The sequence below is a fragment of the Hippocampus guttulatus genome, chromosome 6, assembly GCF_054856545.1.
Source record: "Hippocampus guttulatus isolate MCC_2025c chromosome 6, RoL_Hgut_1.0, whole genome shotgun sequence".
Classification (NCBI taxonomy): Eukaryota; Metazoa; Chordata; class Actinopteri; order Syngnathiformes; family Syngnathidae; genus Hippocampus; species Hippocampus guttulatus.
Genome location: NC_141266.1, coordinates 21,466,722 through 21,484,846, shown reverse-complemented (window position 1 = coordinate 21,484,846; position 18,125 = coordinate 21,466,722). Strand labels below are relative to the sequence as shown.

The following is an 18,125-nucleotide window of genomic DNA, read 5'->3' as shown; positions in this document are numbered from 1 at the left end:
ATAAACGATGTCATTACATTTGTGAAAACCCTTTTACACACATTAATTAAGGCAGTGCTTCTCAAAGTGTGCCACGTGGGCTCCGTCATGTAAAAGAATCTCAAAAAAACGAAATACTCAAATTTTGCATGGGGTCACAGCATCTTTAAATTTGTTTTCTTACCCAGTGTGGTGTATATGTTGAATGCAGTTCAGTTGTATTGAACTTTTAAGTGCATTTAAGTGCAATATATTTCAATTGGATTGTCTAAAAATGCTGAACAGTGATGTACATAAAAAAATTGAATCATTTAAGCAGTTGTTTATTGTCCTATCCAAGCACGGTGTTACTGTTCAAATTGTACATAAAGTGACAGTGCCTTACATTAAAATCATTTTGGGGAATTGAAAACTCTTGGGCCTACAACACTACTGTAATTTAACGATTTTTGATGGTGTTACAAAGCACTCCAAATCATTTTTTGAGTTGGCACTTGGAGGAGAAACTTCAACAACCACTGGTTTAAGGGTTAGGGTTGCGGTTAATGTAAACGTCTGGTGCCACGCGAGATTTTTTTTTGGTTGGAAATAAATAAATAAATTGCAGCGTGACCCGCAGAGATGTGTGTTGCCGAGCAGAACAACATTCATAACCAAAGAAATCTCCTCTTCGGACCAAATTTCACAACGATTATGCACGTGAATATCAATGTGCGTGTTTATGATGACAAGACAGGATTATATCCAAAATCTCCCTTCGTATTTGGTTTTTTTTTTTGTTTATTTTTTCCCTTTCTGGAATATAAACGCAAGCAGCTTTCACATGTCGGCGAGGAGCTCCCTCCGCGGAATTTATGAATGAAAACAGTGGGCGCGCCCTCTCAGAAGATCTGGCCAATACCGTGCCGAGTCAATTTTTCCACGCCCACACAAAGGGGAAGGGCAACGACCAATGGCTGGCCAGCAGGGGCGGCTACGATTGCATAATTTGGCTGAGGCGCCCCCTCCGCACGTTTCAGCGGGCAGGTCGCTACTCGCACGCGCGCGCACGCCCAGCAGCGAGGGGGGCGTGACGACAACGCACGTGACGACTATTTTCTGGCTATTTTCGAGCAGCCGTTTGAAATGGGCGGTTTGTCTTTGGACGGGTTAACGCGTGATATTTTGTAGATATATAAATACACATCGCGCTATTGACGACCGATGCTCCGTGGCAACGTTGACACGTTTACAAGCAGAAACGGATATGCTTGTGCAGGAGTTTTTTGCCTCACTCAAATTATCCTCAAATGAGGGTAGTTCGAGCGTGGTTTTTTTTTTTCTCCCCCTCTCCCTCCCTTGTTTCTTTCTGACTTTCGGGTTGAGTGAACGCTGGCGCGTTTTGGCTGCCGCTGCTCAACCCGTATTGTTTTGTGTTTTTTGTTATTGTAAAGTGTCCTTGGGTGTCTTGAAAGGCGCTTATAAATAAAATCTATTATTATTATTATTATTATTAAACGACTCGTCGTGGAGACATTTGGAAGTGCACGTAGTAAAAGCGAGTGGTGTAAACGTGGTGAGGGCTCCCCCTAGAGGCAAACAACGATACTGCCAATCAGTGGAGTGGCTGCCATTGCTTTATGTAACTGTTTACAAAGTGATGCGAAAAACGCGTTCAAGACAAGCACACACACAAACCCAAAGCGAGTATGCGCTCAAAGATAATGGCCTTAAATATAAATGAATTCTAGATATTCAGCTCAATAACAAACACAGATTCCTCTTCTGTCGATCAAGCTTCCTCTGATCATTTCCATACAAGTCTTAGTCGCCAGTCTCTTTAGAGCGACAAGTAAAACTAATTTGTTAATGTCACTGATATAGTCTCAGGTGAACCGCTTCGACTCGTCGCAGTAAGTTGTATTTCCTGGTCTGCGGTTATAACGTTTCCCTTCTTTGCCACCCAACCCAAAAGGTGTGGTTTGAACTGATGAGTCTCACTTCGCCTCATACTTTTGATTGAAGTCTAAATGTGACCACTTTTGGTGCATTCCACAGTTTATAATAGAATGAAATTATGTCAATTTCCCTCCACTGAAGACTTGACAAATCGAAGACCAGAGGTCAACGACAAGGCTTTTGAAGTGCTCCCCATCGCCCATTTGCTTATGTTTTGTTGAATTACCCGGAAAGTGAAAATAAATATCACAGGGACAGTGTTGTTCACAACTCTACAAGACTTGCATGATTATGCCACTCCCAGTTGACCTTTACGGTCAAATTAAACATAAAACCAAGAAAATTACATGGGTATTGAAAACAACAAAGTGTACCTGATGAAAAAGTCTGCTTAGCACCATGCGAAACAATGCAAAACACCATTAGCATGCTAACAGTTTGCACTGAAGGCTGCGGTTTTTCCCCCCAAAGAAATGGATATCAGAACACAAATGGTGGAGCAACACATGAAGACAAATAGGAAAACTGCAAAACAGTTTCAGGTGTTTTCCCCACAACTGTGGTTGCCCCCCACTATGTCACTATTCACTTTTTTTTAGCTTCACAGATTTTTTTTTTTTGTTTCATCCTACTGACACGGCAGATTGTCTATTATATTGCAGGATTTTGCTGTGATTATTTCTCCACACAGACTGTTGACAGCAGAGCAACAAAGCGCAAGATGGCCATCTCTGAATCACTCGACACACAGAGTGACTTAACGCTTTAACCAGCGATTCACCGAGTCTCACACGACTCAACAGACCGGGCTCCCATGTTTCAAAGCCACACACATTCAGACGCAGACACGGATTTGCGGATTTAAAATTTGAATCCATGACAGTAAATGCAATCAAAAGATCCATCCATCCATCCATCCATCTTTAATTTGAGCTCCTTATCTTCAAAAGGGTCGCCAGCGTGCTGGAGTCCATCCAAGCGATCTACGGTAAACCCTGAACTGGCTGCCAACCAATCGCAGCACACACAAAGACAAACAGCAATTTGAGCTGACAATTACACCTAGGGAGAATTTTGAGTGTTCAATCAATCTGCCACGCACGTGGGAGGAAACCGGAGTACCCGGAGGAAACCCACAAAACATGTAAACGCCACACAGGAGGGCCAGAGCCCGGGATCAAACTCTCAACATCTGTACTGCGTGGTGGATATGCTAACCAGCCAAGACACCGTGCCGCCCCACAATCAAAAGATGAAGATGTTAATTTCATGGCAGTCCAAAGCAAACGTCATCCGAACGACAGGAATTGTTCATTTTGAAACGTCATCAACGAGTGCGACTTCAGTGTTGGTGACAGAAGGCAATGAACGCTATTAACCCAATTTCATGCACAAATAATGACAACCTCTGACCTGATGACCTGACAAGATGTCCAGTGGAGTAATCGCTGTCCCTGAAAGGGTTAAGCAAGAGGAGAAAAATGGAAACATGTTGGAATTCATGACATTCCATTTTGGGCACACAACGGTCAAGATATTTTGGCATTCAAAAAATATATTACTTTTGAATTGATTATTTTTTTTCCCCCCCAAGAAACAACTATTACCATTTGAACGATAACTGTCATGCATTGAAATATTCCTATCGGTGAAATAAAGTGATTTTCAAAATAAAAGAAACGAGCCCTTTTGACACAAATGTATGAATTCCCTTGAGTTGTGAGCATCTTTTTTTTTTTTTTTTTTTTTGCCCTTCTCGCACCCAAACGGGGGGCGTTCATGAATTGCCCTTGGCTGCTTTGTGCTGGCGACTTCGCTCCGTTTGGTTTGCGTCACTTCAGCACCTGTTCAAGGAGCCTAAAAGCCAGTTCGCGTCCAGCCGCTGGCGACTCAAGTGGCAGGTGGGTTCTCTGTACCCCAGCGGCGCGCTCTCCCCCCTTCGCCCTCTCTCTCTCTCTCTCGCTCTCTCTCCCTCACTCGGTGTCCCTTTCTGTCCCCCTCGCTCTCTCACTTCACTCCTCATCCCTTCGTCCGCTGTTTGTACGTTTGGCTGTGTTTTGTGTGTGTATGTGTGTGTGTGTGTGTGTGGGCAAGGAGGGCTATCATGGACTCTGTGGCTCCTTTTGTGCTGCTTTTGCTGCCCGGCCTCCATTGGACAGCTGCCGGTAAGAATTTCATTAACATAATAATCAAGGCTAGGTGAGGTGAGGTCGTTTTTTTTTTTGTTTGTTTGTTTTTTTGCATTTTTAAACGTGTTATGTTACCAAGAGGTGCTCGGTATAATAATTGTAGTGCAGCAGTGAAAATCCATCAGCGTGATGAAGTAGTTTTTTTTTGGGGGGGGGGGTTGTAATAGTTGAATGACTTAAACTTGAAAGTTCTCCCTCTTCTGTTTTCTAGAGGACACTAGCTGGACCTACACTGGTGAGTTACAAAGTTTCTTTACTTTTTTGAGATGGTTTAAAAAAAAAAGAAAAAAAAAGCAGTTGTGTTATTTAGGACGCCTGAACTGGGGTGTTCATTTGTACGCAAGACAGTGTAAATTAGTTCATTGAATTGTTGGGTTTGGAAATTTGATTTTTCAACCGGGATAGGAATTTTAAAATAGATATTTTTGTCCACAGCAGCGGTGGTCAACCTTACTAAACATACTAATACCATCGAAAATTAACACAAAAATTGCAATAAGTACATTTTCTTTGTACTTATTCCAGTATTTGCATTATTCTTTTGCTTTTTTTCTTCTTCTTCCTCTGAGCGTTTACTTATTTTTAGAATTGCACGGCGGGGCCTTGTTAATTGCTCACAAGGGGCTTATATTGCCCAATGGCTGCAGGTTCCTCACCCGTGACCAAAAACCACCAATAACATTGTTTCAAGTTATCAAAAAAGATACAAGGCTTCCATCGAATGACTACCCAAAACATTTGAACAAATTGGGAAGGCTCGTGTGCGTGTGTGTGTGCGTGCGTGATTCTCCCCGCCTTTTCTCCCTCTGCTTCCCTTCTCCTTGCCTCTCTATGCGTATTAGTTACAGTTGGGCAGGCTGGCGTGAGCACAGCGGTCAAACAGAGATGATGGAGGGCTGCGAGGGGGTAGCGAGGAAGAAGGGCGCAGGCCAAAAAGGCAAGTGAAGAGAGGCAAGTGCACGAGGATGACCGTCACAGGCCAGCGTCAGAGAGCGAGAGGGTGAGCGCCGGGGCGAGCGTGAGAGGGAGACGGGACGGGACGGGGGCCGAAGCATCGCCAATTGTGTCGTGTATTGTCGCGGCGCACAATAAACACACAGGTTATTGTGATGCGGACCCACACTGAGCGTGCCTATGCTCCGGACAATGGCGCAGCGGGCATGAATGGGGCGCACAGCTGGCATGTATTCAGGGAGGGAGGCGCCAATGCACTGCATGCGTTTGGAGATACCAGTACCAGTACCGGACACCAAGTGGTTTCTATTCAAGCTGGTTTCGACGTGGGCGGAACCCAGATGCCTTTCTGCTTACCGGGGTTTTAAATAGACTTGTATACTCACATCTGTAAAGAAAAAAAATGCACCGAGACTACGACATGGATAGCATGACACAACACAGCGGTGCCTTGAGATAGACGCCATCAATCGGCTGATTTTTGCTTTGAGTTGAGAGCTGGTAGCGTCATAAAAAAAAAAAGTGTCAGGAAAAGTGTGATTAAGACAGAAGGAAAATAGCCAAAGCAAGGTGCGAGTGGTTGCGCAGTCTTTTTCTAAAACGACATTAAGTGGCATTCAGAACCAAAATCAGAACGCCATTAATGAAATCACCACATTAGAAAAACGCAGCACTCAGCAAAAAAGGCGAAAATGGGCAAACACAACAAAGAAGAAATGACCAAAAACAACAAAAAAATGATCTTGGGCTGACAACCCCCTGACACCAAAGAGGAGAAAAGCTGCAAGAGCCATTTTGATTTTTTTTTTTTTTTTGGGAGCAGTTGAGGCAGCGCACGGCACAAGGGAAGAACCTTTGTTGCAAAAGCAGCAGTGGAACATTTCACCGAGCGGAAATGTGCGCCTGAAGGGAGAAGAACAAAATGGCTGGCAGCAGGATGACCCGTAGGGTCATTCACAAGACTTGCGGCCCGAGACAAAGGCCTGGCACGCACGGCAGACGTGCTGGATGTCGTTGAGTTGGGGCGGGCGACATTTGCGCCCGTCGTCCTGCGTCCGACTCTGGAAAAAGATTTCTGATGATGGATGATTCAGTGCAAGGCTGACTGCAAAAATTTACCAACGGGTCGCTGGCAAGCCGGACCCCGGCCAGTGCCGCACAGCGCTTGTGCTTGATGTCAGAAATCTGTTCGAAACTTTACATCCGACAAAGGCGCAGGGAAGACTGCTTATCGAATGCGGCAGATTTCATTTGGATGTTTTGAATTGTTTTTGAACCGTCCCACTGACATAGGGATGCACATAAATGATCGAGGCGGGGGTGGGGAGGGGGCATGTTTGTGGGGTCAGCTATCTCCAAGTGCCCACTTTTGTCATGTCGAGACTCGAGTGTACAACTTGCAGCAATGAAAGCAGTCACTTTGATTGGCTATGAATTGACTATAGCCACTCCCACAACAGCGCAGCCATCGCTCGTCCCGATCCACCACCCTGTGTTTGTCTGCTAAATTTCCTCCACACTTTGAGTGTAACATCAATTAATCCCCCAACCCTCCCCACCCCTCTTATTTTATTTATTGTTATTATTATTATTATTATTATTTTTTACGACACCCACATATTATTTTGAAAACCGCAGTACATGTACCCAACAGAGGACAGGTGGAAATGTGGGAAAAAAATCCTGGAGAAAAAGTAAATTATGGCCTGGCAGCTGGGGGGGGGGGGCAGTGCCCCCCGCAGCCCCCACTAGCTCCGTCAGTTGCAGTCATGAAAAAAGGGGCCCAAAGTCACAAGATTTCGTGAATGATGTCGTTGAATTGTATTAGCGTAACGCTGCTTAGTTTCAAAAAGTATTTTTCTCGAATGCTGACGAGTTTTGATGTGTCGTGCCAATTCATGTCACGACGATTACGATGATGCACGTTGTCGCTTGTGTGGCTTTGCTTCGAGACATTCTCCTGATGTGGACCTCTTGAATTAGAGGACGGCTGCATTTCAGGCCTTACTACCACACTCGATTGTTTGGTTATTGTGTGCGGTTGAATGACAGCCGCGCACGATGAGGCCTCGTGCTCGCTTGTTCGTTGAAGGGGGAAAGAAAAAAACAACAACAAAAAGAAACAATTGCATTTTTTTTCCCATGTTGGATGGCAAGTATGCGGAGGCAGTCCGTCAGCGCTCATTTGTGTACGTCAATCATTGCGCGCGCGTGTGTGCGGCTTTGTTGCCGATGCATTCAGGGCGTTCGCAGTGGTGGACCGGCGCAGAGGGTGAGAATTTTCGGCCTGCGGTTACCACGGAGACCTCCATGACGACCAGCGTCGGGGCTGCGGGGCTCATTTTTGAAGTTGAGTTATCATGCTGCGGGTTTGTGCAGAAAAGAGAATGATTAGAAGTGCAACGTGGTTGGAAAGGGGGCGCGGGTGGTGGTGCTTGTTTACATCATGGATGGTTGCAAGATGGAGGTGGGGGTGGGGGTGGTTGGTTGGGAGGTGGGTGGGGGTTTGGCGGACATGCTAACCGTTTAGCGACAGCAACTAGTTTGCGTCTATGGATAATCTCTTCAAAAGTGGTCAAACGGACGAGGGCCGGAAAATAAACGACATGAAAAGCAAAATGCTGACCGGTGACGTTCATTGCTCTGTTGGCTCTTTTGCATGTTGATCTCAAGATTTGAAGTTGAGAGATGAGATGTTCAAAAATTGTCCCGTTACGAAGCAAATTAGGTTTTGGATTATTAGGCCACGATTGTTGGATTTCAGGCATCTCGCCCCAAATGATTTCTCACAACTCCTCTGAATGCTTGCCTTGGGTGGGCGCAGACCTATTCTTTAAATCCCTCCATTAGGTTTTCGACACACTGCATATTCTCACGTCTTATTTTGTTGTAAATTGCAGCCCACTAAGGTCTAACTATGGACTATCGAGACTGGAGCTGAGATTGAATTAACGAAGCTACTGTTCCCTAATGAAGGCATGGTGGGTCAGTCGCAGTGGTCGGAACATTTTCCCGAGTGCGGCGGTTCCTCGCAATCTCCCGTTGATGTGGTGACCACACAAACTAAATATGACGCCAGGCTGATCCCGCTCACCCCATTGGGCTACGGTCAGCACGGCAACAGACCCTTCACGCTCTACAATAATGGACACACGGGTAACCATGGCAACACTTGCTTTTTTTTTTTTTTTTTTAAATCATACCAAGCCAGTGAAATAATGTCCGGTGAAATAATTTGCCCCCCCCCAGCTGTGATCGAGCTGCCGGACTGGATGACCCTGGGCGGTCTCCCGTGGCTCTACTCGGCAGTGCAGATGCACCTTCACTGGGGCAGCGGCGGCCCCAGTTCCGGAGGCAGTGAACACACCATCAACGGCCAGAGCGCAGAAGCAGAGGTATGTGTGAAATGGTAGAACGCCATCGCCACTGACAGGAGGGAACGTTCTTTAAAAAAATAAAATAAATAAATTGTTCTACTTCAATGATCCATCTGATCATTTACGTGACAATACAGGAGTGAAAAACTGGGATTCCAGCCACTATGATGGAGTTTTTCACTCCGACTAGGTGGGATGTCAAATGTAACAAACCACAAGGCTGAAGAAATCGAAATACCCGACTTAAATACTTCTTGCTCCACGGATGGCCAAATGCCGGCCCACGGAACACTTGAGTGGTCCCTTGATTCATTTCCCCCATAGTTTTAAGTTGTAATATCACCAATCATCACTAGATGGCAGACATGTCTTACTTGTGCTTACACTGGATCTGATACTGTTCTATATTTCTATGTGAGGAAACTTATTTGTGTGTGTGTGTGTGTGTATCTTTTAGTTTTTATTTTTCGCTTCAAAGCCTTTGCTGGCTTAGGATGGTCAATCTTTTATATCAAGTCTTCATTGAAAAATGTATGATCAAAAATGAAATATATTAAGAGCACAATTTTACCCATAGAAAAAAAAAACGAGGTTGGGGGGGGGGGTACTAAAGGTAGTGAGAAAACGGATGACCTCACTTCCCTCCGTGGTGAGCAGGTGGTGCTCACACACGCAAATGTTGCAAATCGAATGAAAGGCGGCACAAATCAAGCCCGTTTCCAAGCCTGGGCTGTCAGGAGCCCGATTCGGCGGCATGAAAATGGAGAGCTGACAAACCGGTGCTCTTGCATCCTGTTTGCAGCTGCACGTGGTGCACTACAACTCCGAGCTCTACCCCAACGCGTCCGCCGCCATGGCGCAAAGGGACGGCCTGGCTGTCTTGGGAATTCTCATCGTGGTAACGTCCAAGCCACGCTGAGCACGTTGATGCAAATTGGATGCGCGTTCTGATTGGTTGCCGTGATCTTCTGCAGATAGGTGAGGAGACCAACCCGCACTTCGACAACATCATCAACTTCCTGAGCCGCATCAGACATGCAAGTAAGTCCGCCGAGTGGCAGGTGGTGCCGAGATGCAAATTGAATTTCTAATTCTGTGATGTCTAATCCATCTGAAAAACAGTATTCCTTAATGTTGATTATTTTTCAAAACAGACAGGAAAGACAAAAATAAGAAATATGAGACAGTTGTTGTCACACTTTCTCCTTCACTTGTGCTGCCTGCTCAATCTGGTGGGCATGCCTTGGCCCAGACATAGGAATAGACTGAACTAGAGCTCCTTTCTTAGCTTCTCAGTACGGCACTTATGTTAATGAATCTATGCACAGGATAAAGCACACGTTGACATGTCCCTATTTTTACGGGCAATGTTGTAAGATGAGTTTGGAATGAAAAAACATTTCGGTCTCATACATATATTTATTTATTCTTTTGCTATTTACGGATAGCTTGTGGCGAATGTCTTGATTCTAATCACATTATGATTTTTCTTGGGCTTTTCTACCAAAAGACCAGAAAGTGTTGATCCCAGCCTTTGACGTGCAGTCGTTACTCCCCAAAGATCTGGGACGCTACTATCGCTACAACGGCTCACTGACGACGCCGCCCTGCTACCAGAGCGTCGTGTGGACTGTGTTCCACGAGAGGGTTCAAATCTCAAAGGCTCAGGTGGGGCTGACAACTGCATATACTTGCAACTAAACTTCTCTTCCGGCACTTTTCAATCGCAACAGATCCAAGATGAATTTTCAGCCATGACCAGTTTGCAGTTGCATATTCTAAAATGTAGTGCCACTGGGCACAGCTCTAGGCACTTAGCGCAGATCATCTACGTTGCATGTAAGACCTTTTATTTTTTTTAAGCTTTGTATCGTTCAACATGCAAAACAACTTCCAACACCTCACATGTTAACAAATCTAGATACCATACATAAAATAATTACCAGCCAGCAGGATAGTAGCAGAATACAGCAAAAATAAAGATGACCTACATGCACTGTATAGTAAACCAATTTTTTTTTCTCCCCCCCACCAAATAAAATTTTGGTGTTACATGTATTCCAGTGGACAGCCACGAAATAAAGCAACTTACTTTTTCTTGTTGTTGTGTATCCGGAGGTTGCATTAATTCCACGATGTGTCCTCCGCAGCTGCTGAAGATGGAGGCCATCCTGTACTCCAGCCAAGCGGGAGATCCCGAGCGGATGCTGCTGCAGGACAACTATCGCGCCACGCAGCCGCTGAACCACAGGGTCGTCTTTGCCTCCTTCACTGCAGGTGACAAATCAGCTCGTTAGCGACCATTTTGCTGCACGTTTAACTTATCGTTAACTTGAGTCCCTGTCACATGATTTTTGTGGGGATTTTTTTTATGAGGCAATTTTTGCAGCATCTGTTTGCGAAAGAGACGACTGTTACTTGACACCTCGTACCGCTTTCCTGTGTTCTGCTGGGAATCAACAAGAACGGCACAGCGGGAGGGGGTGGAGGGGCATGTAAACCAAAGTGCACAATTAGCACTACACGGGGAGCAAAAAGTGCAACGTGGCGAGAAATGCGAGAAATATGAAAAGAGATGAGGGGCGACAAACGGAGGGGTGGTTGGAAAAGCCGGCAAGAAGAGCCGTGTTTGTTTGCGAGCTAATGAGAAAAAAAAAAGACGGGATTTTGCGCAAGCGAAACACAGACTTCATTGTTTTCCCAACTGAGAAAAGCAGAGGGGGAAAAAGGAGGACTAGTGAAAGAGGGGGACCGAGTTGTAGACAAAGGCAACGCGAGAAAGGATTTGTGCAAAGTGCTCGTTGTGGCGAATGATTGAACTGGAAGTCCTGAAACCATCCCGTCAGTCCGTCGGCGGCACTCATCAGACGCAAAACTAACGATTCCGTCTCTCTTGTCTTTGCCTGTTGCAGGGTCGGGCAAGGAGCTCTCTTCAGGTAAAGCCCACCTCGTTGCGCGTCGTGCTTCTCCCCGCCTGGGGGTTTTAACGCCTTACCCCCCACAGGTGAGGTCACCGCCATCGTGATCGGCATCATGTGCGGCTGCGTGGGCCTTGCCGTCATCGTCCGGTTTATCGTCAAGACCGTACGGTAAGATGCATTGCCGGTTCCGGGTCGCTCCTGAAAAATGGTAAGCGAGGCAGTTTGTCGTGGTTCTGCTGCGCGTTAACTCTCCTCCCGTCTCTTGGCAGATTTTGCGCTCTCATCCACCGTGAAACGTCCGCGGTAAACAGGTGGCGCTCAGCCCTTGACATTAACGGTCCCGTTTGTAACCTTCCCTTTTGGGTCAAGAGAGATCTTTCAGCGCTCTTCTACAAGCGGTGGAATCAGAAAATGGACGGAGCTGCCTTGAGATACAAGCGACTTCGTGTAGAGATTCGAGCCGTCGCTCAACTTTGAACAAACTTGAGATACGGCCACGCTGTGATGGCGGTCAACTCAGTTCAAGTCACTTCACAATAAGAAGCACTTCAGCAAATACAGAACAATTCTTCTTCTTCTTCAAAAAAAGAGAGGCTTCAAGCAGTTTGTTGCCACTCCCACCTGAAGTTTACTCAAAAATGAAACAAAACAAAGAGGATACCACGTGGTGTGTTAAAGTCAACCACATAGCTATCCAAATGCTAATGATAATTAGCATCTATGTTGTGGCGCTTTCGCAGCTTGATATAAGAATAATCACTCTCATGAATTCTTTATCCTCTGCGTACAACAACTAATATTAGCACCATACTGATGATCCGAGAGAGGAGCTGAGACTTCTCAAAGAACAGGAATTTGTCCGTCTGCCTCGTACTGCCCCCACATGGCAAGGGCCACACAATTGATGCAGTGTGACAACAACTGTTACATTCTTTTTAATTCGAGTCGATGACGTACAGTAAATTACAATATTATCGAGCGCTACAATTCATTCAACTTGGATCTCAAGGCACCACTGTACTTAGGGAACCGTGAATATTTCTACAATTAGATCCCAACCTGAAAAAGATGAAATTTCAGACTCAGCATCTATCCAAATTCCAGGGGACTGTTTTGGAGGACCCGCCCTTATGCGGTCGATGAAAGTGAGGCGCCAGCGAAATCCACAATACTTGCTCGTCGGTTAATTACGGACATGTAATTTAGTCATTGTGTTTATTCAGTGGTTGCGGAACGGTCAACAGACTTTTGACCTGTCCAAGCTGCAGCACGAGGAATCTCTCACGCTAATGACGGCTGCATTCCATTCGGCTAAGCTACTTTCCGATAACGTGCGTTTCACCGACGTTGACGTTTACACCTGCGTGCGCCAAGTGCAATCCAAGTGAAATGCACTATGCAATCCATCAAGTGGTACCAGAGGCAGTGATTTTGTTTTTGTGTTTGTTGGGCTCGAATAAATAAATTCAGTCAATATGTAATCTTGGTGGGATTTAAACATGAAAGTGAAAAATAAGAGAAAGTGAGCGTGAGATTAGCGCTGAAGATAATCTGATCCTCTTTGCTCTACTGCAATAACGTGCCCGATACTTATGACTGGCTCGCCTAATTACCAGTTTGAAAGAAAAGACGCGCCAAAGGTGAGCAGGTTTGAATCAAAATGGCTTCAAAAGCTGATTGGACCTTTGCGCTGTCTCGCCCTACGTGTTCCCAAAGCGTCCTTACCGGAGTTATTTCGACTTCAAGTACAACATGACTCTCTTTTCACTCTTATGGTCAGGTCCAGAAATATTGGGATATGGACACAGTTCCCACCACCACCACCGGGCAATCTGCTCAACTTCAGCCAAATGCTTCAGAACTCATTTGCCAGAAGGTGCTTCACAGTGCAGATGGACAATGACCCGAGGGATCCTACAAAAACCATGCAAAGAGTATCTGAAGGCAAAGAACGTTATGGCCAAGCGCGTCACCTGGCCCGAGTCCAACTGAGCATGCATTTTACTTACTAAAGACAAAAGAAGTGAAGAGAAAATGCGACAACAAGCAGGAAGTGAAGGCAATTGTCGTCAAGGCCTGACAGAACATCTCCAGGGATGAAATCCACCGTCTGCTGATGTCATTGCTAACGTTCCACACATCAGGCTCTGTGCGACCGCAAAGGATTTGCCTCCAAGTACCTTATTTTCCTGGAGCCTATCCCAGCTGACTTCGGGCAGTAGGCGGGGTGTTCAATCAGCCTGTCGTGCATGTTTTTAGAATGTGGGAGGAAACCGGAGTACCCGGAGAAAAGTCACCCAGTCACGGGGAGAACATGCAAACTCCACACAGGGAAGGCCAGAGCCGGGATCGAACCCACGACCTCTGCACTGTGAGGTCGACGCGCTGTGCGCCTTATAGTGCGGAAAATACGGTATTCAAAAGGCAAAAGTTTGCTTTATGATTACTTGCGACCCCATCCACCTGATTTCAAATTAAAGGTGACCGTCTGCCGTCAAAGATCATCTGGTTGGTTTCATCTCAAATCCACTCTGATGGTGTTTACAGCCCAAAAAATTAGAATTGTGTCCATGTCCCGATGTTCATCGACCTGAATGTAATTGTCGTGACAGTCTTTGGGAACTCCTGTCCTTCAGATAACTTCAACCCCCCCCCCCCCCCCTGCATGACCCCAATCTAACACAATCAATCGTGACAAATCATACGTTGCTCTTTGATCAAGTCAATGATTTTATTTGCCACCGTGTTTTGTGTTTTCTATGATTGTGTCTTCTTGTGACAGCTCGACCTCTAGCTGGGACGTCCTTACCAATAACCGACCAGCTCCAATGCAAAGGTTGAGCGAAGCACCCAAAATGATTCCTTTTTCAATCTAAAACTTCTCTTTGCTTTCACCAACCATTCACTTTGACTCACCTTCTTTGGCTAATCCCTCCAATAGTGACGGAACAATCCCAGAGGTAATCAATCTGTCAAGTGTTTGTTTAGGAAGTGCGAGCGGAGGAGCTGAATTTTTGGCCAAGAACACTCTGGCCTAGTCACCAGCCACGAGCATATAAAACCCAACTGATGACGTTTCTATTGACCAAATCACCACACCATTTTCTGAACTCCGACATCCATTTGATTAAAGGGAGGAAAAAAAAGGTTTTGAAGTCCGTTGTGACATTTGCAATTGCACATATATACCACAAAATGGCGACAGAACGCTGACGATGGAAAGCATGTCTGTAGCACGTACACAATCATGAAGCCGCAGTACATAACTGTATTTAGTAGTTAAGATAGTCAACAAAAAACAGCTGCATACATCACATGAGGTTCATCAACAGTTTCAGCGAGCATAATCCACTTCGAATCCAACGACGGTAGCTAGAAACCGAATGACAGCACAACGTGGCTCTTTCGGGTTTATCTTAGCTTAGCCACTTAGCTTTAGCTACCAGCCAGTGACAAATGACAACGCGTTTCGCACACACCTCTGTTTTGTGTTTACAACGTCAGATCTTGGCAATGTACTGGGCGTTATTTTTGATATACGAGATGCTTTCGGTTCGGGAGGATTTTCATCCATCCACGCGAGAAAGAGGAGTAGTTTCGAAGAAAATCAAGTTGTTGACTCCAGTTCCAAAAACTCGCTAGCAAAATGGCTTTTTGCATCTGGTTTATTTTTATCCATCCATTCATCCATTTTCTAATCCGCTTTTGCTCACAAGGGTCGCGGGTGTGCTGGAGCCTATCCCAGTTGTCTTCAGGCAATAGGCGGGGTACACCCTGGATTGGTCGCCAGCGAATCACAGGGTTAATTTTGATGGGTTAACGTTGATGATTTCATTGCTTATTTTAAATGGATAAATGACAGATATTTACAGATTTTGACCAATCAAGTTCAAACATGGTCCATTTTTCCCCTCAACTAGGGGTCACTTCAGTTTTTATACAATGCTTTGAGGGCCATACTACATCATGTTTTTGCCTTTCTAACACCGTCAAACAAATGTTTATAAACCACAGGCTTTTGGGGGTGGTTAAAGCAGTTCCTCTGGGATTTCCTTTGCCTTTAGAATTGTTTGGCAGCATTCCTGAAATATCCCATAAAACGAAAACATTTGGTCTCAGGAAAATTGTCTTTACCATGACATTTTTCCCCTTCATTTAACATATATTCTATATTCTTAATCTTTTTTTTTGTCATGACAGCTTGATGTACAAGCACTGTAACATCTTCTCTTTCCAAGTTCCTGATTCGTTTGTTCACTAATAACTAATCATCTCATTTTCTTCATGAAATAATGTCCATTCCAGTAATAGCGCGTCACACGCGCAGCCTTCTATTCCTTGACAGAGAGCGACCTCTGGTGGCCAAACTGGCAAATTGCTCTGACACGAAGAAGGGACTGAGTCTTGCTTTTTTTTTCGGTTTCAGGATGAAGGAGACCGAGAAAGCAAAAGAGAAACAACAAGAGATGGTTCTTAACTCCACTTCTCAAGCAGAGAAGCGATCGTCCCCGCAAAGCGAGCCTTAGTTAGCCAGACGCGCAACTTTCCAGGACAAAAAGAAGTGTTGGAACTCATCCATGACAGGAAAATCCAGTTTTGTAATACAAGCATAGGAAGGAAATAACGTGGATGAAGTCATGAGCGCCTATATTGGAGTGTTGGTGTCAAACATCTCGTGAGTTTGCACGCGAAGCACTTAAATATGTCACTTTGCTGGCTCTTTTTTGTTTTCAAAGTGTTTTACGACCGTCTGACATGCGTGAATTGTTCGTGTAAATACTTTGTACAGTGTTTTTTTTTTTTTGGTCCTTTTTCTGATTCAGCCATTTTTCCATCATCTCCATCCTGCCTTCAAGCACAAGCACGAACTGCACTGACTGAAATGTTGATGTGTTCCATTTCTATACCCGATGAATTCTTATTATTAGCCTGCTCAGGGATTTGAGCATGAAAGCAAAACGGGAGTCAGCAACGTCAATCGGCACATACGAGTCGAAAACAGAATATGACTTCCGGTGCAGCAGAAGGTCTCTTCGCTATTGTCGTTGTCATTTTGAATTGTAATCGTATATTCAACAGGCGCAACACAATTAAACTCAAAAAGCGCTTTGCTTTGATCATGAGTCAAGTTTTTTTTAAAAAACGCCCCAACAAAATGATGAGCAAATCTCCCCTGTGTGGATTTTCATGTTACCACTTGGCTTGCGTTTCAGCCACCTCAACAGCCATAACATAACAAGACATTGCAATTCTCAACTTGTGGATTTAGATCGTTCCCCCAAAATGTCCACTAAAAATCCCTTTGTCGCGATTCGCAAGTGAGGAATGGGTGAAAGATTGTGACCGCAGTTTTTGTTAAGTCAAGGAAGACACAACCAGGTAAAAGGAAAAAAGTCAATCTCAGGCAGGTTCTTGAATCACTTGTGGCGTTCCAAACAAAGTGGAAGGAGAGCAGGGGATTGCCAAGAGGTCTGTGGTCATTTGGAAATACTGTACCTCAAATGATCGCCATTCAAAGCGTCCGCTGTGCAGGGGCGGTTCTGGATCAATTTCACTGAGGGGGCCGGGCTGGGGCCAGGGGTTTTGATGGGGGGGGGGGGGGGCACATTCAACCCAGGGCTAAAAAGACAGATTCGAAATCTTATTTGACTTTTTATTTCTTCAAATTTTGAAATTGTAGTCATAACATTACAGTGATGAGAAAAAAACAGTATTAGGAGGGCTAAAATGTCTGCAAGCGTAACAATATGCCGTGTCCATCTGTTGAGAATATTCAAGCCAGGGGATGATATGGTACCAGCCTGCCCGGGACAAAAAGTGCAAATACACTGAAGCTAGATGTTTTACATGCATATAATTATCCAAATTTTAAAAGGCAATGTCTTATATATTCCATCCATCCATTTTCCGAACCGCTTGATCCTCACTAGGGTCGCGGGGGGTGCTGGAGCCTATCCCAGCTGTCTCCGGGCAGTAGGCGGGGGACACCCTGAATCAGTTGCCAGCCAATCGTTGATCCTGTTAAATAAAAATTAAAATAAAAAGGGAGACTAAAAAAGTTACACACACACACACACGCACGCACACACACACACACACGCACACACGCACGCACGCACACGCACGTCGTGGTAATTCCCTTCTTTGCGGACTGCTTCTCATTTTCCCGCTCATTTTTAAGTGGTGCAGCGCACTAAAGAGTCCGACGAGAATGTTAAATCACAGACTTTGGTTCCACCTTTCGCGTCGTCGGCGACTCGGCGCGATTGCGTAATCTACGCTCGGAGGGGGGGCCACAGGGGGGGCCAGAATCAGTGCTACAGGGGCACTGGCCCCCGTTGCCCCCCCCCCCCCCCCCCAGAACCGCCACTCGTGTGACCTCAACCAGGAAGTTGCGCAAACATTACCTGGCCGCCCCATTGGCCGGCGAGCCGACGAATCGGCTCGATACAACTTTGTTTTCTCGGACCGATACCATTACATGAATACACTCCTGAATACTCACCGATATCAATACCAAGTACTGTGATGACTGTTATACCAATACCATGATGACGTAGGGTACAGAAAATCTCAATGAACGCAATGATGATTTTCTTATTACCCACTGTTTTGGTCTCACAATTGGTTAGCTTAGCCAGCCAGCGATGAGGGTTCGACCCACATTTTGAGTGTGAATTTAGAGGCGTATTTCTTCCAAAAGTTTCAGATGGTTTTAAGGTGTAAAAGTAAGCACACCTGCACATACTCCCACTTAAGAGCTCCCA

At 45.4% G+C, this 18,125-nt stretch overlaps 1 protein-coding gene across 6 annotated transcripts; it reads left to right on the top strand.

Moving 5' to 3' along the window:
- The first annotated feature begins 3,733 nt into the window (after nucleotides 1-3,733).
- On the top strand, nucleotides 3,734-16,475 carry ca14 (carbonic anhydrase 14). Of its 6 annotated transcripts, none has more exons than XM_086114406.1 (13): nucleotides 3,734-4,082; nucleotides 4,318-4,341; nucleotides 8,037-8,216; nucleotides 8,310-8,455; nucleotides 9,240-9,335; nucleotides 9,412-9,478; nucleotides 9,948-10,105; nucleotides 10,588-10,714; nucleotides 11,350-11,373; nucleotides 11,442-11,526; nucleotides 11,628-11,661; nucleotides 14,141-14,194; nucleotides 15,785-16,475. In XM_086114406.1, the coding sequence occupies exons 1-12, from the start codon at nucleotides 4,022-4,024 to the stop codon at nucleotides 14,150-14,152; spliced, it is 1,014 nt and encodes a 337-aa protein (XP_085970532.1). In that variant the 5' UTR covers nucleotides 3,734-4,021; the 3' UTR covers nucleotides 14,153-14,194; nucleotides 15,785-16,475. The 6 variants fall into 6 exon arrangements, with proteins under 6 accessions (XP_085970532.1, XP_085970526.1, XP_085970530.1 ...); XM_086114400.1 differs by having other exon boundaries at nucleotides 11,628-11,669; XM_086114401.1 differs by lacking the exon at nucleotides 11,628-11,661 and having other exon boundaries at nucleotides 3,736-4,082.
- The last annotated feature ends 1,650 nt before the right edge of the window (nucleotides 16,476-18,125 follow it).

Coding starts and splice junctions, on each gene's coding strand:
- ca14 (XM_086114400.1), top strand. CDS start 4,022: ATGGACTCTGTGGCTCCTTTTGTGCTGCTTTTGCTGCCCGGCCTCCAT. Junction 9,336..9,411: donor TCTTGGGAATTCTCATCGTG/GTAACGTCCAAG, acceptor GATCTTCTGCAG/ATAGGTGAGGAGACCAACCC. Junction 11,527..11,627: donor TTTATCGTCAAGACCGTACG/GTAAGATGCATT, acceptor GTCTCTTGGCAG/ATTTTGCGCTCTCATCCACC.